General features: G+C 49.3%; 11 protein-coding genes across 11 annotated transcripts; 10 read left to right on the forward strand and 1 right to left on the reverse strand.

Moving 5' to 3' along the window:
* Positions 1 to 125: 125 nt before the first annotated feature.
* TbgDal_XI820 (protein kinase, putative) lies at positions 126 to 1,799 on the forward strand (the record flags this gene model as incomplete). The annotated part of the gene is made up of 1 exon (XM_011780929.1): positions 126 to 1,799. The coding sequence occupies one exon, from the start codon at positions 126 to 128 to the stop codon at positions 1,797 to 1,799; it is 1,674 nt and encodes a 557-aa protein (XP_011779231.1).
* A 258-nt stretch (positions 1,800 to 2,057) lies between these two features.
* Positions 2,058 to 2,513, reverse strand: TbgDal_XI830 (hypothetical protein, unlikely; the record flags this gene model as incomplete). Its single annotated transcript, XM_011780930.1, has 1 exon — positions 2,058 to 2,513. The coding sequence occupies one exon, from the start codon at positions 2,511 to 2,513 to the stop codon at positions 2,058 to 2,060; it is 456 nt and encodes a 151-aa protein (XP_011779232.1).
* Positions 2,514 to 2,938: 425 nt separating this feature from the next.
* Positions 2,939 to 3,313, forward strand: TbgDal_XI840 (hypothetical protein, conserved; the record flags this gene model as incomplete). The annotated part of the gene is made up of 1 exon (XM_011780931.1): positions 2,939 to 3,313. One exon carries the CDS (start codon positions 2,939 to 2,941, stop codon positions 3,311 to 3,313), a length of 375 nt encoding a protein of 124 aa, XP_011779233.1.
* Positions 3,314 to 3,947: 634 nt separating this feature from the next.
* On the forward strand, positions 3,948 to 6,329 carry TbgDal_XI850 (hypothetical protein, conserved; the record flags this gene model as incomplete). The annotated part of the gene is made up of 1 exon (XM_011780932.1): positions 3,948 to 6,329. The coding sequence occupies one exon, from the start codon at positions 3,948 to 3,950 to the stop codon at positions 6,327 to 6,329; it is 2,382 nt and encodes a 793-aa protein (XP_011779234.1).
* Positions 6,330 to 6,739: 410 nt separating this feature from the next.
* On the forward strand, positions 6,740 to 7,132 carry TbgDal_XI860 (T. brucei spp.-specific protein; the record flags this gene model as incomplete). The annotated part of the gene is made up of 1 exon (XM_011780933.1): positions 6,740 to 7,132. One exon carries the CDS (start codon positions 6,740 to 6,742, stop codon positions 7,130 to 7,132), a length of 393 nt encoding a protein of 130 aa, XP_011779235.1.
* A 903-nt stretch (positions 7,133 to 8,035) lies between these two features.
* On the forward strand, positions 8,036 to 10,543 carry TbgDal_XI870 (hypothetical protein, conserved; the record flags this gene model as incomplete). Its single annotated transcript, XM_011780934.1, has 1 exon — positions 8,036 to 10,543. The coding sequence occupies one exon, from the start codon at positions 8,036 to 8,038 to the stop codon at positions 10,541 to 10,543; it is 2,508 nt and encodes an 835-aa protein (XP_011779236.1).
* A 2,410-nt stretch (positions 10,544 to 12,953) lies between these two features.
* On the forward strand, positions 12,954 to 15,359 carry TbgDal_XI880 (hypothetical protein, conserved; the record flags this gene model as incomplete). Its single annotated transcript, XM_011780935.1, has 1 exon — positions 12,954 to 15,359. One exon carries the CDS (start codon positions 12,954 to 12,956, stop codon positions 15,357 to 15,359), a length of 2,406 nt encoding a protein of 801 aa, XP_011779237.1.
* Positions 15,360 to 16,946: 1,587 nt separating this feature from the next.
* Positions 16,947 to 17,687, forward strand: TbgDal_XI890 (protein kinase, putative; the record flags this gene model as incomplete). The annotated part of the gene is made up of 1 exon (XM_011780936.1): positions 16,947 to 17,687. The coding sequence occupies one exon, from the start codon at positions 16,947 to 16,949 to the stop codon at positions 17,685 to 17,687; it is 741 nt and encodes a 246-aa protein (XP_011779238.1).
* A 452-nt stretch (positions 17,688 to 18,139) lies between these two features.
* TbgDal_XI900 (hypothetical protein, conserved) lies at positions 18,140 to 20,986 on the forward strand (the record flags this gene model as incomplete). Its single annotated transcript, XM_011780937.1, has 1 exon — positions 18,140 to 20,986. The coding sequence occupies one exon, from the start codon at positions 18,140 to 18,142 to the stop codon at positions 20,984 to 20,986; it is 2,847 nt and encodes a 948-aa protein (XP_011779239.1).
* Positions 20,987 to 21,566: 580 nt separating this feature from the next.
* Positions 21,567 to 22,307, forward strand: TbgDal_XI910 (hypothetical protein, conserved; the record flags this gene model as incomplete). Its single annotated transcript, XM_011780938.1, has 1 exon — positions 21,567 to 22,307. The coding sequence occupies one exon, from the start codon at positions 21,567 to 21,569 to the stop codon at positions 22,305 to 22,307; it is 741 nt and encodes a 246-aa protein (XP_011779240.1).
* Positions 22,308 to 23,357: 1,050 nt separating this feature from the next.
* TbgDal_XI920 (cyclophilin a) lies at positions 23,358 to 23,891 on the forward strand (the record flags this gene model as incomplete). The annotated part of the gene is made up of 1 exon (XM_011780939.1): positions 23,358 to 23,891. The coding sequence occupies one exon, from the start codon at positions 23,358 to 23,360 to the stop codon at positions 23,889 to 23,891; it is 534 nt and encodes a 177-aa protein (XP_011779241.1).
* Positions 23,892 to 24,177: the final 286 nt, after the last annotated feature.

Below are 24,177 nucleotides of genomic sequence, written 5' to 3' on the forward strand. Positions count from 1 at the left end.
ATAGTAGTTTTGTTGCACTGGCCAAGTGCGGCAGCAAGCGTGACTTTTTTTTTTTTAAAGTTTCGGCTGATTTGTACAGAGGTGCTTGGGAAAGTGGACAGTTATACGGTACTAGAACCTGCCGCATGCCCTTGAATTCATCTCACCGCGAGCGTGTTTCTGTCGGCGGCTTAACTCCATGTATCAAAAAAGCAACTGTCACGGCGCCTGAAACGGCCTTTACGAGCCACGGCGGAGGTCATCGGGTGCTGGATGTTGCGGCGTCGGGGAGTGAAGGATTGCACCCCGACTCTGGGGAGGGGCAGCGCCTGCATCCAATGAGTGATTTTGGGAGTCTTTACAAAGTGCGCAGACAACTTGGCAGTGGAGGATACAGCGTTGTATTTGAGGTTGTCGATTGCATTACTCACGAGCGAAAGGCAGCAAAATTTGTCGTTGGAAAGGTGGAGCGCCGGGCTGCGCGTGCCCGTCTTACTGGCCCACTGGAGTTGAGGCTGCACGGTGATGGGAGAAACGGTGATAGACGGAAGGTAAGTAGTATCGGCGGGTTGGAGAAGGCACGGAGTGCCAACAGCCGGCCGACGGTCTCAGACTCGCTTGTCAAGGAGGTGGCGATGGGGTTAATGGCGCAACACGCAAACCTTGTGCACACCAGTGACGTGTTTGTACACGACACGGAGGATCTTCGACGTCGCCTGCGGGAATATGCTCCACAGTTATCACTGGAAACGGTGCGGCGATCTGAGGGCGCTGGTCCGTATGACGTCGCACGGGGTGCTGCTTGCGGTGAATCACCGTCGAAATCGTGGCAACCTCACAGATTGCGCCAGCGGAGTGGTGGTAGTGGGAGCGATACCACTGCTTCGGTAAGAGGCGGGGATGCGCCAATTTTGCATGAGTGCAACACATCTTCGGCCGACCAGATCACACAAGGAGTGGAAACGGCTAAACGCTACCTGCAGGAAAGTCGGGTTCAATGCATACTAGTGATGGAGTTGTTGACCGGAAATGATCTGTTTACACTGGTGTCCCGCGGTCCGCTGAACGAAAGAATGGCTGCATCGTACATGTTTGACCTCTTTCTTGCCCTCCGGTATCTGCATAATCGTAACATTGTTCACCGTGATGTCAAGGTCGAGAACATGGCGCTTGACAGTGAGAACAGGGTTCGACTTATTGACTACGGTTTCTGTGAAGTATTACGGAGGTCAGGGGATGCCAACCCGAATGGTGTTGAGGGTAAGAACCCTGAGGGTTTGCTCACACAGTTTTGTGGTTCACACCATTATGTAGCTCCAGAAGTTATCACTAGTGCGTGGCTCACCCGACACGGATCGAAGAATAGCGAAACAACCACTCACTCGGGTGTGAGCCTGCCGCCCATTGCACAACTATCTGCTACCGGAGCCCCGCCTCCGAAAGAGAGCGTGGAGGGTTGTGTCGTTGGCCGGCAGAATGTGGGATCTGCTGGGGCCCTTCGTACGCACCTAACCCGAAGGGGTGTAGGGTATGGCCTCTCTGCCGACATTTGGTCTGCGGGTATTGTAATGTTCGTGTTGCTGCACTCAGCATTCCCATACCATGACGAGCGCCGCAGTAGGCTCCTTAAAATGATCGTATCCAACAAACGGTCATTGGGGAGCGCGTCGCGTTTAAGCAGTGATGCAAGGGATCTACTGCGAAAGTTGCTCACTCACGATGCCAGTCGGCGTCCGCCGGTAAATGAGGTATTGGAACACTGTTGGTTTAGAAAACAATTAGGAGAAAAGGTGGGAGGGAAACTATCGCTCGTGGCGTAAAGCGATGAGGCAAGTGGGTTCGTTTGTGTATTTCCTTCACTGGCTGCTAAGGGCGGCCTTCTCTCAAGTTTTGTTGCCCTCTCCCCAGTTTTTGTGATTATAGTAATGTATAATGAAAAGAGTGGGGTAAGCTTGTGCTCGTGCATGCTGTTTATTTTTATATTAATGAGACGTCTTTTTTTTTTGGCTGAGGAACGATTCCCCCCCTTAAATGTCGCTGGTACCGTTACGTTTCTGGAGGAGTACTGCAGATATTATTTAATACAGCGTTTTTTTTCTTTCTAAAAAGTGTTCTTTTTCCTTTGCTTTCCGCAGCCAAAAATTCCCCTCTATGATCGCCATTTGATCCGTTTCATTTGTTCTACCCCCACTCGTTTCTTCTCCCTTTCCTCTCCCCTCTTCTTTTTTTTTTTGTGATACCTCCCGCTTGTTTTGCGGGCCAATCGCTTCCCAAAGCGCAGTTTTTGTAATGGAGAAAAGGGGGAGGGAGACAGTATAGTGATCGATTTGCGGCGGCGAAAGCTCCCCTGTGGTGGGGTTACAACCACTTTTTCTGTTAATATAAGTTTTTTTTTTGTACCATGAAGCGTGGACGTTACTTCTCTCGTTCACTTCAGGTGAGAGTGCGTATGCGAGCTCGTTTTCACACACACACACACCCACGTGTGGGTGTGTGTGTATCCTAGTAATGACACTAATATGCGTTGTTTTCATTTCCTTTCTGATCCAGTGTATTATTGCGGTTTAACTTGCATTGGTGTGCATTATCCCTGAGTATATTTATACCTTTAGTTCTCCTCTGTTTCCGCATATGATTTTCTCTTCTTGTGTAACTTGTGGATGGGAAGTAAGGCGACTTCATCAGAGTATTGGTTGGCCGGTAAACACGCTGTGTGTAGAGATACATAAGTACACCGAATATACCGTGTGCAAATTGTTTCTGTTCATAATCGGCGACACTGCTCGGGGCAAGGGTTGGTGTTCGTTAGGCCAAGTCGCAACACAAACTGTCGCATAACCGGCAGCAGAACAACCAACAAGTAAGAGAGGGGAAATAGAAGGGTAAGGCGAGTGCGTAGCATCTGAGGAAGTAAAGTAAGAGACTTCACACATACACCCCTAAAAAACCAGGACGAACTATGTCGCTGCTGAAGGGAAAGGAGGTGGAAGTCACACAAGACGACCAGCGCCGCATCTGCATTTTTGCTCGTATGCACCGTCGACGGAAGGAGCTTACTGCCACCATTACGAGGTTGAAGGAGCAGGCGGCTAAGTTGAGTGATGCCTCTGATGAACTTATGATAGCCGATGGGGCAATGTATTTGTTCGGTGAGACATTCGTGGCCATCGATAACGATGAGGCGGGTGAATGGCTGGCGAAGGAACAGGCGCAACTTCAGCGGGATCAGGAAACAACAGAGGAAGAATTAAAGCTTGTTGAGAGTCAACTGAGCGACCTGAAAGCGAAACTGTACGCCTCGCTTGGTAGTCAAGTGTATCTTGAAGACGAATAGAGCAGCTGAACACATTACAGGGGGAATTAAAAAGAAGGGAGAGTTAACAGCGTACGTCTTGTACCCGCAGATGCCAGTCGCCCTTCAGCGGACATGCATACAGAGCAAATAAACTAACATCCTTGTTGATTTCTCTCCCGCCACTGCCGCTAATTCCCTTTCTAACGGGTTTACCGTATGGAGAGATTTAATTACTGTTGATACCGCCGTCAAACTCAGTGCGGTAGCACAACAATTTTGGTGTACCTGTTTATTTTTTCCCTTCTTGGTGATGCTCATTAATTTCCATTTGTTGCCGCCGACTCTACTCTTTTTTTCTTTTTCTCGGTCCTCGAAGGTTTTGTGTTTATAATTATTGTTATTATTCTGTAGTGAACGCGCGAGGCGAACAGGATTACTCAACAGGAAAGATACAAGAAGCCAAGCAGACCTAAAAGAGGGGAAGGGTAACACAGGTCCAGCGAGGAGCGATTTAGCGGCAGCGAATAAATAGCGAGTGGAAGCGAGGGTGCAAAAACGTCATTGTTGGCATAAAGTCTATACCTGAAGACAAGCGGCGGCTGTGGCTCTCAGCCGTTGAACGTGTGGCTTTAACTCGTCGTCGTCAACCCGCCTTCTTGCTTAGATGGAGCCGATGGAGCAACCACCTGAGCAGATGCTTGATGTTATTCGCCGCGCTTATGACAGCGTATACTTGTATGGCAACTGCTATGCTGGCATCAAGGTGGCCACGTCAGCGCTTAATAGTGGTTGTGTAGATGAATGTGACTTGTCAGTCAGCGAAAATACCGCAGCGTCATCAACAGAGCACTCTGGTGGCCTTTCGGGGGTTCGGCTTAGCGACTCTTCAACACAAAGTTGCAAGACTAATAATTCTTCCCTTGCAGTTGCGTCAACGAAAGCTCAGAGGGGTTCCACGTCCATGTCCAATAGCGTATTGGGGGCATTAGGGAGCGGAGTAAATGTAAAAGATGCAACCGTACCGATGACGCTCAACAGGTTACAGGAATTTCACTTACTGCTCCTCCGAGCTGAGGGGTACTCCGGAGTGCGGCAGCATGAAAAGGCACTGAAGGACGCGGAGGCGGCCATTAGGATTTCCGGCGGGCGCTCCGCTGAGGCTCACTTTATTCTTGGTAGGGAACTTCTCCGCCTTTACCGTCTGGAGGAATCCGTGGCGGCTTTTCAAACCGCGGAGTTACTTCTCCCAGCTTTGGCAGTGGACGGTGTTCCCTTTCCTAGGGAGACCGACGATGAGGAGTTTTGGGCGCAGCGCGGGTACAGGTTACAGGACGCTGAGGAACTAAAGTTGAAGCGGCTGGAGGTTGAGGCGGAGGAGCAGCAGGCACGGGCGTGGCGGGCCTTGGAGTGTAACTCTTCAGGTAACGCAGCCGGAACGAGGCAAAGGTTTCTGGAACCTCCTTTCTTAGCATTGAAGGATGTCAAATGTGGTTACCCTAACCTTATGAAATGGAGGCAGCTTTCCCGTGAGGCGGGCGCGCTTTTGTCAGCGCACACGTCCCATGTGTTTTCTGGAAGTTACCTTCAACCAACGATGGCTTTTATGGAGCGTAGGATCAGTTCGGTGCGGAATGGGTCCGTGGTTTGCATCCACAACACGACTTCATACCCTTTGAAGTGGGTGGGCAGTTGGTTCCCCGACTGCGGCTTTCACGCGAATATGACTTTTCCTCAAGTCATTGAATCTGGAAATTGCGGCGTGGCGTTGCTCCAACCCAAGGGATGGGGTGGCTATGTCGGTTACGTTTGTTATCGGGTGGCGGAATGTGGTATATGTTGCTTTTTTTGCGTTGAGAGCACCTTCATGGGGTCTGTTCGATGTGGAGTTCGTTTTTCTTCACCATACAGGATTGAGGAGCTCGGTGATGGTGACCCCGACGACGCTGCGCTGAAGGAGTTTATGAACTTTAAACTACCCAACTCCAGCGTGTGGCTTCCCTCCCACACCACGGCGCCCCCAGTGAATCGCCGGCTGAAGGCATGGAGCGCCGTTTCCGAGGGCAATCGGTCGAGTGTGTTTACTGTTGCTGAGGTTCTTCCCATAGGCCTCCGTGCGGTGGAACTGCTAACTGCGCTTGAGTATGCTGGACCAATGGTGCTGAAAAAGTTAAGTGCCGTCAGTCAGCGTTACCGTTCGTTGGTCAACGGCCTACCACCACCGATGTTTCACAGTCCGGGTCGCATTCTCTACCCGGACTATTGCCTCCGAGGCGACCGTGTCAGGTCCCCATGGACTGTGCTGGACCAAGACACCGTGAGGTGGTTTTTTCTGAATGAGGGGATCGTGGGTAATAGAGAGAGGTGTGTTTTGGCTGATTCAACTCATATGACAAGTGGCATACTGCGCTTCACGAGAGAAAAGGGTGGATCTATGGATGCAAAGGTGTACTATGGCGATGGGTGTTCGCTTATCGCACAGGTTAAAGGTAGTTGGATACCTTTTAGCAGCACGCTGTCATTTATTAGCTCCACGGGTCGTACCTTTGCCACTTGTTACCTCAACCACAGCTCGCAGCTGACGCTTTCGTGGGGTAGTGCAGGTGCCAAGAGTAAACCGGAGGATGTGGAGTACGTTATGGAGCGCCGGGAGGCACGTGCAGAGACGGGGAATTGGCGCTCCGCTTCAGCAGTGGGTAAAGTAGCAGGTCCTATGGGTGTTACCGGTGGTGATGATACCTCTGGCACGAGGTCTCGTGTTGGCCGTTCATCTGGTCAGGGTTCTACCAATTCTCATTCATCCAACACCGGTACAAGGTTTGGCGCTGTTGAGGCGTACACCGTTCGGCGTGTGTCACGACGAGGTGGTGATTCGGCCATTGAGTTAAGTTCTTCCGGTGCTGGTGGTGGTGAGACGGTGGGAGAAGTGATATTTAGTACCGCAAAAGGTGGAACACCGATGAAAGGTGCCTCGATTTGCGAGGTGCATCTTTACCCTGGGGTTGACGCATTGTTGCTGTCGTTGATGGCTTACTGCCGCTTTAATTGGGAGCAGTAGTGCTGCAACAACAATAATAGCTAATACTGCAGCGCTCCTGGTGTTGTGACTTTATCTATCTAGTTTCATTCTACATGTCTGTGGTGTGAGAAGGACAGTATTCGCTTGCGCCGCCTCTTTATCGTTTTAAGAGGCAATAGCGGGTTCTGTAGTGGCGGAGCGGGGGAAAGGGAAAGATAAAGGAAAAGCGACCGCGTCTGCTCCCTTCGTAGAGTGGATCGAACTCTGAAAACGGGTGCTCTTCGTTTTATTAGCTTTTGCTGTGTTGAAAATGGTACAGGTTGCGTCCGTTGTTTCTCCTTTTTTTTTTTTCAATCTCTTCCATTTGGTCGGTGCAATTACTTGTGTTCCTTTTTTTTTTTTTAAAAAAAGGCTGCGGTTAGTTTGTTTGCTTCTTTAAGGGCCTGGAAATGGAGCTAGCGGGTGATACTCTACTGACTTCGTTATCTGTCTCTTTTCTGTTTTGCATTCCGCACAGGGATTTTTTCTGTTTTTTCTTCTGTTCTACCGTCCCCACGCGTTTTACGTGTTTACCCGACCTCGTGCACGACCTTTTTGCTGACGCTGCGTGTGCAATTGTATGTACGTATTTTCATATGCTGCTTTGTTTGAAGTTCGGTGTTCTTTTTTTTTCTATTATTTCTTTTTTTTTTTTGGTGGTGGTGGCTTTTTTTTTCTTTTTCTCGTGCGTGGTTTCCACCGGTTGGGGTCCATATGCCCCAGTTTTGGTGGAACTATCGGATATACGTTACTTAGTTTGGAAGGGGGAGGGCAATACATGTCCCGCAGTGCCCGCCTTTTAACAGTTTGCCAAAAAAAAAAAGGAAAAGGGGAATCATTGTGCTAAACTCCAAGCTCAAGATGTTTGTGGTTGAGTGAAGTATATTGCCAGCTCTGTTATGTGGCAATTTTTCATCCAGTCGTACAATATGAAGAAGTGGGAAGGGCGAATGACATATAAAGGAGATGATAATTTTCGAATCTCCATTTGGTGTCGCCTCGGTTGGTCTCGAGTACTGAAGGGAGATGTGGTTTGATTCGCTCCATGTAGCTGCGGTTTCTCTTTTTTATTTTTGGTTGATTACGTGTTCTGATAAGTTGTTGCTCTTGATCCGTAATTTTCTTTTTTGAAACCAGTTTCTCGGTATCTTTGTGAGTGCAAGGAGTTCAGGAGCGACTCTCTTGACGGGTAAGGCAAGTTTAGTGTCGCCACGTACACAGTGCATATGGAGCCATTTTTTGACGGTTTCTTCTTTTTTTCTTTTGTTTGTGCACTCGTCACGCGCATCCGCACATCTACAAAAATATGTATGCATGTGTATGTGCATGCGCGTGTGCGTGATGCTGTCAATGACGATGGTTGTGTGGGCACTTTTACCACGTGTTGACCCCGTTTCTGCCTCATTCATCGTAGTTTGGCATGCCGAACAAATGTGTAGATGGGAGGGAAAACCTAAGAACAAAACGAAACCGAAGGGGAAACCGCAAACCTCCTTGGTCGTTTTTTATTTGTTTATTTTTATATCGTGACGTCAATGTCGTTAGTGAGTTTTTGAAATTGCTTTTTATTGTGCGTGCATTACCCCTTTCTCGTTTTTTCTCGTTAATTGATTCTCTGACTCCAGCGCAACCGCTGACTAGGGATAATTAAGCGGTTGCTCTTAGCGCTTCACCTGCGCCTCGCTTTCGTTTGAGTGCGACAGGTTATGGGCCACGCTTTTTGCCTTCCTGAAAAGCGCGGAAATGATGCACGACCATATTTTGGTGCGCCGATTAGTGATTTGATTGTGTGTGAGCAGAATGAGGTACAGAAGTCCACAAACTGCATTTTAGGTGTTCCACTGATACTACAGGACGTGGTCTTTTACTGGAACGCACAGTCTAATACTAAGGGTGAGAATAGAAAGGCTGACGTGTCGCCCAACAGCAGTTGGGTGGATGAGGTGGAGCAGACGATTAACAATTTTGTGAGGAAGCGAAAACTCCTGACTAGTAGTGCGTCTGCTGTAAAGGCACCAAAGAAGAACGCTAAAAAGACGAATAAGCACGAGAAGCGACTGTTTCAGAAACCATTTGAAGCACTTACCAGTAAGACGACATTGCATGCTCAGCACTTTATGGCAATCATTACCCTTTTTTTACGGAAACTACCAGAACCCTTGCTACCAGTTCCCGTCGCACGGAAGATGGAAGATATACTGACAAGTGGACCTTTGACTCCGACTGCGAAACTGCGGGCGATTGGAAAGATGTTTCGAGAAACGTATAGTCTCGCAAACCCCAGAGAATACGCTTCCTTTCAGTACTTGCGCCAGGTTTTGCACCAACACCACACAGAACTGAAAACAAACGAAGTCGAAGCGTTGGTTCGGGCGATGTTGCGTGACCACCGTGCGCCAGTGGAGGAATATTTAATAGAACTGCTATGGCCGACCGCTGATGGTGAGGGCAAAATGAAAGCCGGAACAGCGGAGGCGGACGGCACAACCCCGGCAGACGAGCGGGACAATGCTGTAGATGGCGAAGCCAAGGCTTTACCTCAACATCTCCACGACTCAAATAGTGAAACGGATTCATCTCCTCCTAAAGTGGTCGATAAACCAACTGATGTGGTTAAAGCGGGAAAGCAAAAAAAAGAGGATGTTGCGAATGATGAATGTGTGCGGAAGAATGCAGCGCCACCTCCTGCGGAGAAGGATTGTAAAGTTGAGGAGGACGCTGCAGGTGCTCAGTCGCAGCGGGAGGACATGAGTCCGCATTCTTCCCGCACCTCCGACACTCATATTCTGGAAGTGGAAGAACATGGTGATGAGGTTGAGGCTTTTCACCACGTTAATGGCGAACACTGCGGGGATGTTGACGGGCTTGACCATGACAAATCGGTGGAATGTAGGGTAACGCAAGTGGGGTCAGAAAGTTGTGCGGGTCCCGGTGAGGGAACAGTGGATGAAGAGGGACCGCTGCAGGACGTCGTGGAGAGTCCCACCGTAAGTGATGGGGCCTCGTGCGTCGATAGGAGGGGAGGGTTAGCTCACGCGATTACCGATGCCAGCGAAACTGAAGTGTGCGATGTTGTTCAGAGAGGCAGTAGGGAGGATCGTGGATGTGTGGAGTTGGATAATGTGGTTGACACACCCGACGGGGGCCATTACTCTACCGCGGCGGCCAAAGGCAAACTGAGGCAAGCCAACAGGCCAGTACATCGAGACGAGCGATTGTCTGCCAGTGGTGATGCAGCAAGTCAAATCGGGGGTCCACTGACGGCAACGACAGCATCTCTTACAAACAATCAATTTGCACCACGCAAACCTAGAGACAAGCCGAGGACCGGTCGATCGCGAAAAAATTTGAGGGTCCTCGCTGAACGGCACCCACAACAAGTGGCACTTCTTCGGGCAAAGCAGCTTTTTCTTGCTGGCGGCGCCGGTGCAACGGAGCTTCCTTCGTTGCCCAATCAGCCAGCCTCCTCACCACCAGGTGGTGAGTTAGATGATGGCGATTGCTGCGTTAGTAGTGTTGATCCATCCTCAACGCGGATCGCTGGCGGTCACACCGGGGTACAATACACCGCTGCTGAAGAACAGCCCCTCTCTCCCGAAGGGCATTTGCAAAGCGCGGCAGTTTTTTCAAATACCGATGATAATCAAGACACTCGCAAATGTGGGCCCGATAATGAATGGATGGCAGCGCAGCATTTGCAATTGGCGTTTGTTCAGCCACTCATGGAACAGATGGCGCAGCTGCGCATGCAATGTGATGCTCTTTCGAAGCAGCAGTTACGCTCGGCTACCGAGGGAGAGACATTGCAACTCGTTTCGAATGACATTAAGCTTGTAAAGGAAGCACTGTGCCAGCTGACACAAAGCCATGCTGAGACGGTAGGGGACCTCCTGAAACTTCATGGGGAGTTGAAAAAATTGGCAAAGCGAGAGACCTTTGAACTGGAGAAGTGCCACTACTGCGAGGAAGATCTGGAAGCGAGGAAAACCGCCTTGGAGGTGCTGCAGCGCTGCACCAAGCTAGAAACACAGCAATATGAAGATCAACAGAAGGTGAAGAGCTTAACCACGAAGGTAAGAGAATTGATCGCAAAGGTGGACCGTGGCGAAAAGGAGAACCTTGACCTTAAAATGAAGCTTGCGACAGCTCAACGTCAAACCACGTTAATGAGGGAAAAACTGATGTCTTCGGGTCGTGAAGGCAGGAGTGTGTGAAATATGCGACTCGTTATATCATATCAAATCCCTTATCCACTGCCTTTACACAGTTGTGCGTGAAGTTGAGACCGTCCTTTTGCTTTGGTTTTGTTACAGACATTGAGATTTACTTACCCTACGGATGCTCTTTCCCGTTACGTGGGCAGCTATGTTTTTTTTTCCTCGTTTTCCTCAGTACCACATAGATCGTGCTCCGGTCGATTTCCGGTCGACCATGCATTCATTTATATACATATATATGTCTAGGTGAGTGAGTGTGTGTAGTGTATACATTACTGCGTTATTGTACATGAATTGTGTACCTTGTGTTTGCGTTCTACTTACTTCACATGATGGCGCACTAAGAGTTTTTCTTCCCTTCACTTTTGTTCTTTGAATATCGCATTGCCGTCGGTTTCCCCTTCATCTTCCCAACCCGGGCATAACCTTGCATACCCTTTGTACCAACAGTGGTGTGCAACGGTGGTTGCTTAGCAGAGTAGGGAGAGTTGGGGCGATGTTTATTTTTGGGTGTTTGTGTACTCTTTTTTTTTTTTTTCATTCTGCTTTTTCGTTGTGACCTAGTAGACTAATACGGAGGGCACAGTAATAAATGGGAGTTCTTGACCTTTCCGTTTTCTATACTTCACACAATGTACCCAAAACAACAACGGCAACATAAATATGTTCTGTGTTTACATTGTCTGGTAGCGGGCGGAGCAACATCGAGTGATGACAGCAAATTTGAAGGGAATGAAGGCCCTGAGAAAAAAAAACAAATGGATGCAAAATGCGTTTTCCAACTGTATTTTCATGCTTTGTCCTTTTCTATGTTGCTACTGCTTCATTAAAATCTTCTTATAGTAATGTAGTACTTCGTATGCGGTTTCGTCGGGTGGTATCCCGGTGTTCCAGTGACAGCGGTTCCCCTTCCGTGTTTTTTTTTTCGGGGTTCCTAAGGAGAAGTAAATCAAGCAACGAAAGGCAGCTCAGGTGGCGGAAGTTCAGTATATTAACGTTATTTGTGCGCGTATATGTAGGTTACATTTAGCTTTACCACTAGACAAAACCTCTCTCCCATCCCTGGAAGGCAGTGTGTCTGTGTGCCTTGTTTTCTTCTTTTGCTGTGCCAACTGTACTACCGGTGATGACTAAAGCGGGAATATTTCGCATGTGTGTACGAATACACATCGCCGCTGCACCTGAACAAAAGAGGCATAAAAAACACGCTTTGGATGGCAATACCGGCTCTGCAAGGCCCGCCGTATGTTGTGATGAACTCCGCGTGCTGTATTTCCCAACGCTGCGAGCTCGCATGTGCACATTTTCTCCCGTTCACCGTTTAGCGTTTTCGGTTTCTTTCAACTGTGGAAACTTGTCGTAAGTGTTGCAGTGGTTCCGCGAAGTTTGACGGTGAGCTATACGCAGATATGCGCATTATGTTGCATGACGGTGCGCCTGGCTGAGAATCACCCTCTCGTGGGTGTTTTCTTGGCTACACGATCCCTAACCCTACTAGCTTTCACGTAGTGCTGTTGGTGTGCAATACACCAGCTGCAGCCCAGTCCGGTGCCTCTTGCGGCTGATGCTACGCAGAAAAGTGTATATGCTCCTCCTCTTCACGTCATCATTGTTCCTGCACTGCGACGGCGGAACCAGTTCTGTTGCTTTCCTCTCTAGCCGGTTTGTTTATTTGACAATCTTGTTAGACAGTTGAGGCGCCGATTTCACGAAAATGAGGCGGTGGTTTGTGTGCTGGCTGAGTACAACGGTGGAGGGTGATGGTACAGTTCCTGCGGTTGGCATTTCGGCGCCACACTTTCTCTTCCGTTCCTTCTTCAAACATTGCTTCCGGCGTCGCTTTTCTTCATCCTTGGCGGTGAATGGTGCACCATGTCTTCTTTCGAGCTGTACCCCCCCCCCGCATTCAGCAACTCTTCTTTCCTCTTCTTTTCCCGGCCACATTGCTACAGCCACCTTAGGAGGGGGGAGACGGATTTTGCATTGCGGTGGGGAATTGTCGAACTGATGACAGAGTGGAACTTGTTTGAAACGTGTTGTGGGGGTGGAAAGCTGTTGGATTCTTGCAGAACGTGTTGCTTTCTTCCGATCTGAGGTAGTACCTGTTATCACCTTTCCGAAGTGGATTCCCCTTTTCTTCCTGTTGCTTCAGCTTACATCATTTATTCCCTTTATTGTCTTGTTCCCTTGACGAAAGTGTGTCCAGACGAAATTCGTTTTAGCTTTTTTCTTGTGGAAGGAAGAGGTAAAGGTAGATATCGGGGAAGACACCCTGACGCATTACCGCGCGTAGCCGTTTCCCCTAAATTACAAGCTGCACTTCTCTCTTCATTGTGACTTGACAGTAGAAATGTGAGTGTACGTGTTCGACAGATGTATTCAGTGGGATCGCATTTACCACTCCTTTATGGTTGATCACATATCCCTGTGTGTGCTTTTTGCGTTACCTCTTTCTTTCCCTCTTTCAAATTTGTTTTTGTTCATTTTCGCGTTCTACAGTAGGGAATTATCGTCGTGGAAGCGTCGAAGGGTAATGGCAAAACATCCCGGTGAGGGGGAGGGCGAACAGCAAAGGCTGTCAATGGGGGCAAAGCGGAGCACTCATGCCCAGTCGCCGTCACAGCCACCGGACGCGACGGCGGCACCAATCGAAATTCTGGGTGCGTCGAAGCCCTTACCCGGCGATGGCAGTGACTGCAAACCTGGAAGTTCTGAGACCATTATAGTTTTCCCACCTCCAAGTATTTTTAAGCGTGTGGGCAGCACGCAACGCCCATTGCGGGGCGACACAAAACCTCATGCCTCTGGGACTGCTGTGTCTTTCGACGAAAAAACCACCTCCCGGGAACCCATAAGCCACCAAACAAAAGTCAATCCTCCTCCATCCATAAATGTGCACCGTGTGCCCACCGGTGGGCAACCAGTACCGGCTGGCCCAAGGCAAGTGAATGAGGAGCCACCGAAAATGGATGATGACGCGGCGGACACCGCGTCGACGCCTGAACCTGACGACGAACATCTAAGAAGTCTTACAGTGGACGTGATGTCTCCCATAATTTCGGAGGAGGGAGAAGCTAAGGGCACTGTCACCTGTCCGGTGGACGCTATTTGTGAGCAAGTTGACAATTTGTCCTCAGATAGTGACAAAGCTGATATAGCATTTGTATTGTATTCTCAGTACCTTAAAGATTATGAACGAAAGCCATCGTTTACCGCAGATACATGGGATGAAATCAAGTACGTGGGCGATAGCGGAAGGCGGTTTGGTGTCCTGTACGATGAGGAGCGGGGCGCTGTTCAACTTATTTTATTCGGGAAATGTTATCGAATCTTCATCCTCTCTTTCCTGCTGAGGTTTATATGTCTAATACTTTTCTGGGCGGTTATGTACATGTTGGCGTCTCGTAGCAAATTTTCGCCTGGTGGCTTGTACTTTGACACGTTATGCACTATTTTATTTGCCGGTGTGGTTGGTTCGATCATATCTAGAGTGACGCGTGTCCCCTCAGTTGCTTGCGCAGTCCTAGCGGCTGCTTTATACAACAACATTCCTCCCACAGGCAGCCTTACGGCAGGCACATCTTTGGATATGAGGGGCGTAATTAGTTTGTTTGGGCTCACCGTCGGTATGATTAGGGGCGGGTTGGCATTAAATCTCAGGGCTTTAAAAGCCAACTTTTTCCGGTATTTGTGCTTCAGCGTTGTGCCAATGGTGGCCGAGGCTTTTGCGCACGGTTTTCTCGCAAAGATCCTGTTTCGTTACCCGACTACTACTTGGGCGTTGTTGCACGGGTTTATTGTCACGGCTAATGCTCCAGGTATCATTATACCCGCCTTGATTGAACTTCAAAGAAAGGGATATGGTACCCGAGGCGGTCCCGGTGTGATGATACTCATCTCTGTTTCTGTTGAGGCCACCTTCTGTGTTTGGACCATCCAGCTGTTGTTGGCAATCCAGTTCAACACCATGGGTCTTCTTCTTGCGGGGTTGCTTGGACCTATACAGATAATAGTGGGACTTGTGGTTGGGGTTGGGCTGGGGTACGCATTTTACTTCGTTGTATTTGATATTCTGTATAAGGAGGGACAGCGTGTGCCGCTCCGGGAGTCAACCATTCTTTACGCAACGCAGCGTCACCTGTCACACGTTAGACTCACATCATGCTTCATTGTCATGCTCGTTTCCATGGTTTGCACTTCCGTTGGCCGCATGGTGTCTTGTATTGGTGGGGCTGCTGTGATTATTGTAACAATGCTGGCCTTGTTTAGTCATTGGTGCGACGTCGCTAGCAAAATGGAGCACCTTACCGCTAAGGGTGACGTATTGGTATTCTTCCGTGTGCTGTGGGATTACGTTGCCATGCCTGCTCTGTTTGCAATGGCCGGTGCCAGTGTTAATTTCTCAGAGGTTTTCAGTGGGGATTTCTTTGCTCCTGGAATTGCGTGTGTGCTTGCTGGGCTCGTGGTGCGCTGCCTCTCTTCAATGATCACACCGTTGCTTCTTCGCATGCCATTCACATGGCGGGAGCTCGTTTTCTGTGGCATTGGATCCCTTGGTAAGGGGCCCATGCAGGCAGCTTTTGGCGCGGTCCCACTCATGTTTTTGCAAACTATGGGCGCAAATAGCGGGAACAGCACTGCCACAGCAGATGATTTCTCAGCCGATGACGATATTAAACACGCCCAAACTCTCAAAAATAGTGCCGTGCTTTCGATGCTTGTGGCTTGCCCTCTCTGCTCTATCCTGCTGGGGGTACTGGCTCAGAAGCTGTTGCGGCGTGACGCCCCCAGTGTTCCAGCTGCTGCAAAGTAAAGGGCAGCGGAAATAAATTTGCAAGCAAACGCAAAGAAGGTTATTTTTGACTTTGGATGGCTGAGGCTGTTTGGGGAGGTCGGCGTGCGAATGCGGAGGAGCGAAAACTCGTGACTCCGCGGCAGCCGGCATGTATGAATACCGATTTGCAGGCTGGCAGACGCGCGTATGCAATAGCTCGCGGGTCTCATCAGCATGTGTGTGTACGAACAGGGCTTAACGGTTGGACTTGTCATATATAATAATCTGTCTTTCTCTTTGCTATCCATAAATTTGGATATGCTTGTGGTTTATTAACACCGTGAGGAATGAGGAAGGTGCGGCTACACTTTGGTGAATGGGGAAGAGGTTCCCATCTCCTCCTCCTTTTTCTTTTCTCCCTTCTCCCCCTCCCAACTTCCAACTCCGGATGGGCAGTGCCTTCATAAAGGCACACGTGTACGTATGTACGAGGTTCCCCCTCCCCTGTGAGGAGCAACGTCACTTGGGCTTAAACGATGTATGCCCATGTGATGTGGTACTTATATATATATATATATGATGGCGTGTTTTCCTTTTCACTCAGCTCTTGTTGGTGTTGTTACTATTATTACTAATATTATTATTTTTGTAAAACTAATTACTCAGTTTCACTTGTTAATGAGGACGGTGTGGTTTCGTAATAATACTTGTAATGTTTCGCTCCGACATCGATGGGACGAACTTTACGTGTCTGTGTGCACAAATACATGTATAAATAAGAAGTTGTAGTAATATATATATATATATATATATGTGTGTGTGTGTGGATGGAGCGGGCATTGCCGCCTTGCGGGAGGTAATGAGCAGAAACGTGAAGGGGGTGCATGTGCCATTTAACATTAGAGGTGTTTATGTTTTTTGTTTTTTAGTAGAGAGGAATCAATCCCCAAGGGGATATGGTATGCTGAAAGGGTTTAAAGGAAGATATTTAACTAATATATATATATATATATATATATATATGCTCATAAGAGTATGTACGTGTGCCTAAATGGAGGGGATGTATAGCATCGATAATACGCGTTTACATCTGTGCTAAGGGGGAAGGGGGCGAAAAGGCGGGAATGGTACCATAAAAATTACGGACCGGTGCGTGTTCGGTTTCTCGGGTTCATCGGCTTCCTTCTAGGAAAATGATTGAAAACAGACGAATTCGGCTTGTGCGTGTCGTGCCTACAGCCATTTTGTCCCGTCGCTGTTTTTCGTCTTTTTTTTTGTGCCATACCGCTTCTACTCCGGTCTGCCTTCGTTTTTTGTCGAAAATAAGTAGTATTTTAGCGGATTTGATTATTATTTTTGCTGCTTTCTGTTTTTTTCCCACTTCATCACATGGCGTCCCTTATGCCCGTTATTAATATTATTTCCTTTTTTTTTCAGCACTATTACTTCTTACGGCTGTCACCATGTGGTTTGATGATCGCTGTGGTACGTTTCAATCGAATTGGGTCTCAGCCTTCCTTTTCTTCCATTTTTATTTGTTTCTCTTCCCCGCCTTCTCACCTTCTTCTCAAATAGTTTTGGCTTTGGTGTTGAAGTGGGGAGTCACGGGTAAGCCGGTGGTGGTTGATGAATACGCACGCGGCCGCTGTTACGGTTGGGTCGGTGCTGTTTCAATGCGCCGAGTCACGTGTGTATGAATGCGATTTCTACAGTCACCCTGCCGTATGCAAATATCGGCTTCCAAAGCCTTACAGGCACCCTACATTGGATAAAAGGCTTCGTGAGCAGCGCTCTGTGCGTGAGGCAAGGGCATTGGTGAGATGTCAAAAGCAAGGGATCGCGGTGCCAGCGGTGTATGCCATCGACCGTGAGAGTTGCGCCATCGTAATGGAACGAATTATTGGGATGAGTGTACGGGACGTGCTTAATGAGGTGCAGCGGCCGTTGGAGGGCGCAGTGTCACCGGTGGCCGCCCGCGTGTTGGAAGGGATGGGTGAAGTGGTGGGGCTTCTGCACAATGCTCATATAATCCACGGGGATCTTACAACCTCAAACTTCATGTACCGAACGGCAACTGTGGCGGAGGGGAAGGCTGATAGTGCAGCATGTGGAGCCGCTCCACGTGATCGTCTCGTCGTGTTGGACTTTGGTTTAGTGATGGACAAAAATAGTGCGGAAGAGCGTGCAGTCGACTTGTATGTTCTTGAGCGGGCCATTAAATCGTCGCACCCGTCGCTCGAAGGCGTGGCTTCAGCGTTCATCTTAAACGGCTACCGTCGTACTGCAGATCCACATCAAGTGGAAGCGACTATCACACGTCTTGGGGCTGTGCGGGCGCGTGGTCGCAAGCGTAGTATGGTGGGATAGGCAATAATAGCATTTACTTGTCGTTGGCGGTGACACTCCCCTTTTTTCTCTTCACTATTTTTGCGTTTCGTTTTTCCCACTTGGTTTACTTGTCAGGACCGATGGTGCCGTATGGGTCGCCCTTCTTACTTGGGTGGCGTTCGCATCGATGTGTGCTTCCGTATTTGCACGATGTTGAAGGGACGTGTCCGTTTCATATCTCTGCTTAATATTTGATTTACCTCTTCGACGCGGTTCCGCAGGCGGCACTACGCTCTACTTCCTGAGCTTGTTGATTATCTTCTTTTTTTACCCTTCGTAAACTTGGTGTAGGCGCTGCGGCACCCCGCAACCGCAGTTAACATTGGATTCGAAGACGTCCCAAATACAATAGGGAGGCTTGGCAGAAAAGAAGAAAAGGGAGTTAAGGAGGATAAGCTTCTTCACTTCGATATAGAACGCCATAGAAGCAAATGCACGCTGGCTCTCCAACGACGCCAGCCGCAACCCCCGTGCGTTCGAAACATCAGCCACTGTTGATGCCAGCTAGAAAGAGAGCCTTGTCGCCCATACCTCAAAGGCTGCAGCAACGCCCCTCATTCGGTGTCCCCTCACCGAAACGAAACATGTTGTTTCAACGAGTTAAAGCACAAGATGAGGCGAGCGTTTCGCTTCCTGATGAAACTATTCGAGAGCTTCGCAATACCCGAAGCCTATTTCTATGCTGCCGGAACCTTTTATCGTTCGGTCACATACAGTATCTGGAGCACATGACAAACCTTTCCTCACTGAATGTTCACATGAATGCCATCTCACGTTTGGAGTGTCTGTTTAATCTGCGAAACCTCGCTGAGCTCGACGTTAGTGCGAATGAATTGCGTGACGTTGATGAAGGTGCGTTTGTGGGCCTTTGTAAACTCAGGCGTCTCAATCTTTCCAGCAACTTTCTCACTTCGCTGAGCGGTTTCAAGCACCTTCCCGCCCTAGAATGGTTGTCCGTCAGCTTCAATGAATTGGAAGATCTTGGAGAAGTGCAGCAGCTTCCGTGCCCACAGAAGTTAGTCTACCTCGACGTCTGCGGGAACAAAATCCCCTCCGTTGCCAACCTAGTGAAACCACTGGGAAAGTGTTGCGACCTGGCGGAACTCCGTGTAGAGGTTCCACGAGCCGCTCTTCTTCTTCCCACGACGCCACCCCAACTGCAGCTACGGGAGAATCCATTCTGTGCAACTGAGTCAAATTATGTGGAGCGCATTCTTTCAAAATTCAAGAGACTGAAAGTACTAAACGGCGTGCCATGCGGCTGTGATCTCACTGAGGATTTGCATGTATCATCCTATAGCGCTGCTGCGAGTGAAGGACCGTTAACCAAAGACAATGGAATTAGTGTACGCGAGTGCAAGTTACACCCAATAACCGCTGCAGATTCTCGCGATACAGCGTCGAGGGGTGAGTTGCGCGATGCAGGACACTGTCGGAAGGAGGTGGTAGGGGCTGCAGATACCAGCGGTGTTGCTGGTAACGAAGTGAGAAACAGCAACGACTGCGATGGTTCTGGAAGTTTTCTCAACGTCGTAGAGATTACCTGTTCATCAGAGGGCCTAACCTCCCCGGTGTGTGTCTCTCGGGGTGTTACCACCGACTTGTCGGTGCCCCCCCATAGGGTTATGCACCTTTCAAGTACGGATGACGTTGCCGCGCAAAAGGTTCTGGAAGATGATAACGCACACCTCAAGTTGAGTCTTAGGAGGTTGCAGGAACAATTGTCATTGCGCGTGGCACTTGAGGAGGATCTGCGTCGTAGTCTCGAGGAGGCTCGTCGCAACCATGCGTCCCTAGTTGAATCTTCCGAACTTGAGTCCAAGCGGTTCGGTCGGCAAATCGATGCACTGAAGGATGAATTGTCGCGGCGTGCTCAAGAATCCGGTGTGCTGGAGCGGCAGCACCGTGCCAACCTTGAGAAGCAAATGAAGAACCACAAAGCCGCTATGCGGGAGTTACGCCAACGAGAAGCTGTTCGGGCTGCCCAAGATCTGGAGGAAAAGCTTTCGCAGGTCCACAAAGAGGCTGATAAGCGGTCGGCTGAATTACAGGAGAGAGTTGATAGCACTCTCAAACAGAATGAGTGGCTTCAAAAAATGAACGTGCAGATCGAGGAGCGTGTGAAACAGCTTCAGGCCGAGTTTCTGTTGTGTGAGCAATCTGCCAAGCTTTGCGAAAAGCGTTACCTACTAATGTTGGAAGAATGTTCCTCTCGTCATGCGGTTGAAGTGGCTGCGCTTAACGCACTTGTGTCTAGTGGTGCGGCATACCTGCATCTGTGGCAACACCACGGGCGAATGCTGTTGGTGTCCCACAGCAACAACCAGCAGGAGTGGAAAGAATATACGAGTAAGCTGAAGAAGCACTACGAAGGGATAGTCACGCAGCTCCATGCCGCGCAGGCCGCACGAGGCACACATTTCGACGTTGCTTGTGACCCTATCGTAGTCAGCAACGAGAACCTTCGCATGGACGAAGAAGTGCCCAAGCTACAGGAGGCCCTGTCCCTTGCGCGTGAATCTGAACAATTGGTGTCCCGTGAGAATGTACGGTTGCTTTCGTGTGTGGCGGCGATGGAAAAAGAGTTGGCTGATTCGGTAAAGTTGATGCAGGAGCATCAAGCGTCTGCCCGTTCCGCGCAAGATGAGTTTACCCGGGAGCGTGATAACCTTCTTCGCACACTACACAATCTACGGGACACAATTCGTAAGAAAGATACAGCATACGACGAGCTGGAAGCTGAAGCGGAAGCCAAGATCGATGAAAAGAGGGCCATCATCGCCAAACTGGAGGCTCGGCTTGAAGAAGCCAGGGAGTCGGCGGAATGTCAGCGGGAGGAGGCGGCGAAACTTCTTCGTGTAGAGGAGGAGCTGCGGCGTGTCAAAGCTGAGTTCAGTGCAATCGAAAAGGATGCTTCACTACAAACTACTACCCAGCAGCCTCAGCTCAAGGAGTTGATGGATGCGCTCGACGACAGCAAGCGGAAACTGGCCACTTTGGCTGCTCGTGAACATCAACAGTCTGTGAAGCTCGCGCGTGCAGCGGAAGCCCTAATGCTCGTTCGTGGGCAACTCGTACGGTTGGATGAGGTAAACACTTCTTTAACCAATGAACTTAGTGAACGTGAGGCTGCTTTGCGCGCAGCAACAACTGAAAATAGACACCTTCAACAGCAGTTGCAAGAGATACAGGAGACTGAGCGAGCCCGGCACCGAGCAGCTTTGCAAACCCTATCCCAATTGATGGTGGGGGGTATTGAAGGTGCAACAAGGGCCTAGTCGTCATCTTTTTTTTTTTTTTGGGAGGGGAGCACGGCACGCTTGAACATGAATTACCTCTAGTGCGTTGCGGGACAAGTGGGCGCGCTTATGAGAATCGCATTCCTCCACTCGGCCATATAAGCGCCCTAACGCAACCGTAACCAACGACAGACGGGTATGTTGGGGAACTGTTTTCACGAGGCGACCGGCTACATGGTTCTGCGGTAATGGAGTTTGGGGGGAGGGGATTGCACATTGTATGTTGAAGTAGTTTTTCTGTTGGGCCCTGTTGCAGACAGCGCCAGAAAAGTGAAGGGATGGGCATGTTTTTTGCAGGATTATTTTACAAAACAAAGAGAGACAGGAAGTGGTGTGCGAGGGTTAGCGTCAATTGGGTAAGTTTCCTGTATTTGCTTTCCATTGTTATTGTAACTCAGCACCCTTTGAATTTTTTTGTTTTAGTCTTTGTGGTCTGCAGGCTCAAGGAGCGAAGGAAGGAAGGAAGGAAGTTCGCTGTGAGGAGTTGGTAACCCTATAGGCCAACCACGAGGGAAAGAAGGGGAAGGAATTGTTAAGTGTGTGGCTTTGTAGGGGGTAGATGGTGGTTAGTCTGAGGAGGTTTCACTCATATGCCAATAGCAGTAGGGGCGGTGCCACCACGTGCTTGATTACGGGAGGGGGGAAGGGGCATTTTGCTCTAACTGTGTCAACCCGTGGTCGCTTTTATCGTCCGTTGGTGGACGACGGAATTAATTTGTGGCGTCGGCGCATGGGTCGAATCCACAAGGGTTGGAGGACATGGGAATACCAGCACACACGACCTGATCCACGGCCTTTCCCAGATCCACCGGTGAATGATTACTTTGGTCGGAGCCGCATTTGGAACCCGATTGCATGCAAGTTAGGCTACGTAAGGAAGAAGGCTGATGAATGGGGTTGGCCCAACAAGCCACCGCCGCCGACTGGGTTGAGGCACTCGCAAGAGTTTTTCCCTTTCTTTTTTGAGAGGTATTTTCCGGATGCGGAGGTCCGTTTGTTGCTTGATAGTGTCCTAAACAACGAAACAAAGCGGCCTGTTTTTCAGATTCCGTGCAGCATGTCCAAGGTAGAACTTGTCAACTACCTCAAAAACATTTACGGTATAGACAACGTTGTTCGTGTAGAGGTGCGGAATCGACGTGGTCGCCGATACAAAAACGAAGTGGGTGAGATCAAGATGATGGACGACTACAAAGTCGCCGTCGTGGAGCTTGACACACCGGTTTCTGTTGAGCTGAAGCAAATAAAGGGAACGGAGGACACGTCCGATAATAGGCCCCAGGAACGAATCACTCAATGAGGGGGGTTTCTGGAGGCAGCGTGAAGTGAGAAGGAAGGGAGGGAGCTGGGGTAGCTGACGTTTATTTATGGGTTGCACGTGAGTTTGATGCCAAGCAGCGTGCATCTTTTTTTTTTCTTTCTTGTATTAGTTGCGAGCAGAAGGAGTGGGCCGCGACAGCACTAACCCATTTGGTTCAACTCCTTGTTTTTCAAATACTGCAGTCATTTCCATTTTTTCTCTTGTCGCACGTCGATGGGATCACATTTCAATCGGCACTACTATTCACCCGTCCCATAATGTTCTTTTGGTAGTGTTTCGCAACCATATATGCGGGTTGTAACTCTAAGTTGGTGAGGTCTTGCAGAGGGATGTGGAGTACTGCTATTGATAAAGGTTACGGGGTTTGGCGAATAACAAAGCTTACTGATATGATATTTTTTCTTCGTACTTCGGGTCCTCCGTCGGGTGTGTCCGTGTGACAGGAACCCATATGCGTCGCGTGTCGTATTTTTCTTCTGCATCCTCTGTTGTCGATGGGCGTCAACCCGTGGAGGAGCGGCTGCACCAGGATCGTTGCTAATTTAGTTGGATGTGGAGGTAACCGGTGGAAATTTGGTGCAATTGTGTTCCTGGTGGCGAGTGCGCTGTTGAACTGAATTGCGGTCACGACATTAGGGGATTGTGATCCCAAGCAAGGTTGGTACGTTTCCACCTTTCTTGTTTACGTACTTCCCCCGTTTCTCTTTTGGACGTTACGTTTTTTTTTTTTCGACTGACCGATGTTACTTTGTTTTATGCCAAGCTACACGTATGGGGGACTTCTTTTTTCCCCTGTATTGTGCTCTACTGCGCGTGCAGCTAGCATGTGTCACCCGCATGTCTGCACCTCTTTGCACTACGCCACTGCTCTTTTACTTACCTTGCCGTCACTCAACTCTTCTTTACCCCCTTTTTTTTTCTTTATTGCTTTCCTTCCTTCCTTCCTTCGCTGCGCCTGCGCACTTCTTGTGTTTCATATTTACGCAAGTTGTCGTTGAAACCACCTATACCTATACTATTTCGCATAAGATGTCATACAGGCCCCACCACGCAACTGTACCCACCAATCCCAAGGTGTACTTTGATGTGAGCATTGCAGGTCAGGCAGCCGGCCGCATCACCTTTGAGCTCTTCGCTGACGCCGTACCAAAGACGGCGGAGAACTTCCGTGCGTTATGCACTGGTGAGAAGGGCTTCGGGTACGCCGGCAGCGGCTTTCATCGCATCATTCCGCAATTCATGTGCCAAGGTGGTGACTTCACTCGCCACAATGGCACAGGCGGCAAGTCCATCTATGGTGAAAAGTTCCCCGATGAAAGCTTCGCCGGAAAGGCGGGTAAACACTTCGGCGCTGGCACGCTTTCCATGGCCAACGCTGGCCCCAACACGAACGGTTCCCAGTTCTTCATTTGCACGGCTCCCACTCAGTGGCTTGACGGCAAACACGTCGTCTTCGGTCAGGTGCTTGAGGGCATGGACGTCGTCAAGGCAATGGAAGCTGTCGGGTCGCAAGGGGGAAGCACAAGCAAGCCCGTCAAGATTGACTCGTGCGGCCAACTATAAGAAGAGCACGTAGAGGCGTGCACATGCAACATGAAATTACGCTCCGATCCCACTGCTTCCCCCCCTCCCCGTACTGATACACGCACAGACGAACACCGACTAATTTTTTTTTTCCCTCAAGAAGTGCAAGTTGAAAAGGGGAAAAGCAAGCAGTAAAAGGGACAAAGGAGATTATTAAAAGCAGAGGAGCAAATAAAAAAAAAAAGAAATGAATAAGCAAAAGAAAATCTCTGGCTTCCAAATGAAAAAGGGAAGAAGAAAACATATGGATCGTCATATTCTTTGA

Source organism: Trypanosoma brucei, chromosome 11 (genome assembly GCF_000210295.1).
Source record: "Trypanosoma brucei gambiense DAL972 chromosome 11, complete sequence".
NCBI lineage: Eukaryota > Euglenozoa > Kinetoplastea > Trypanosomatida > Trypanosomatidae > Trypanosoma > Trypanosoma brucei.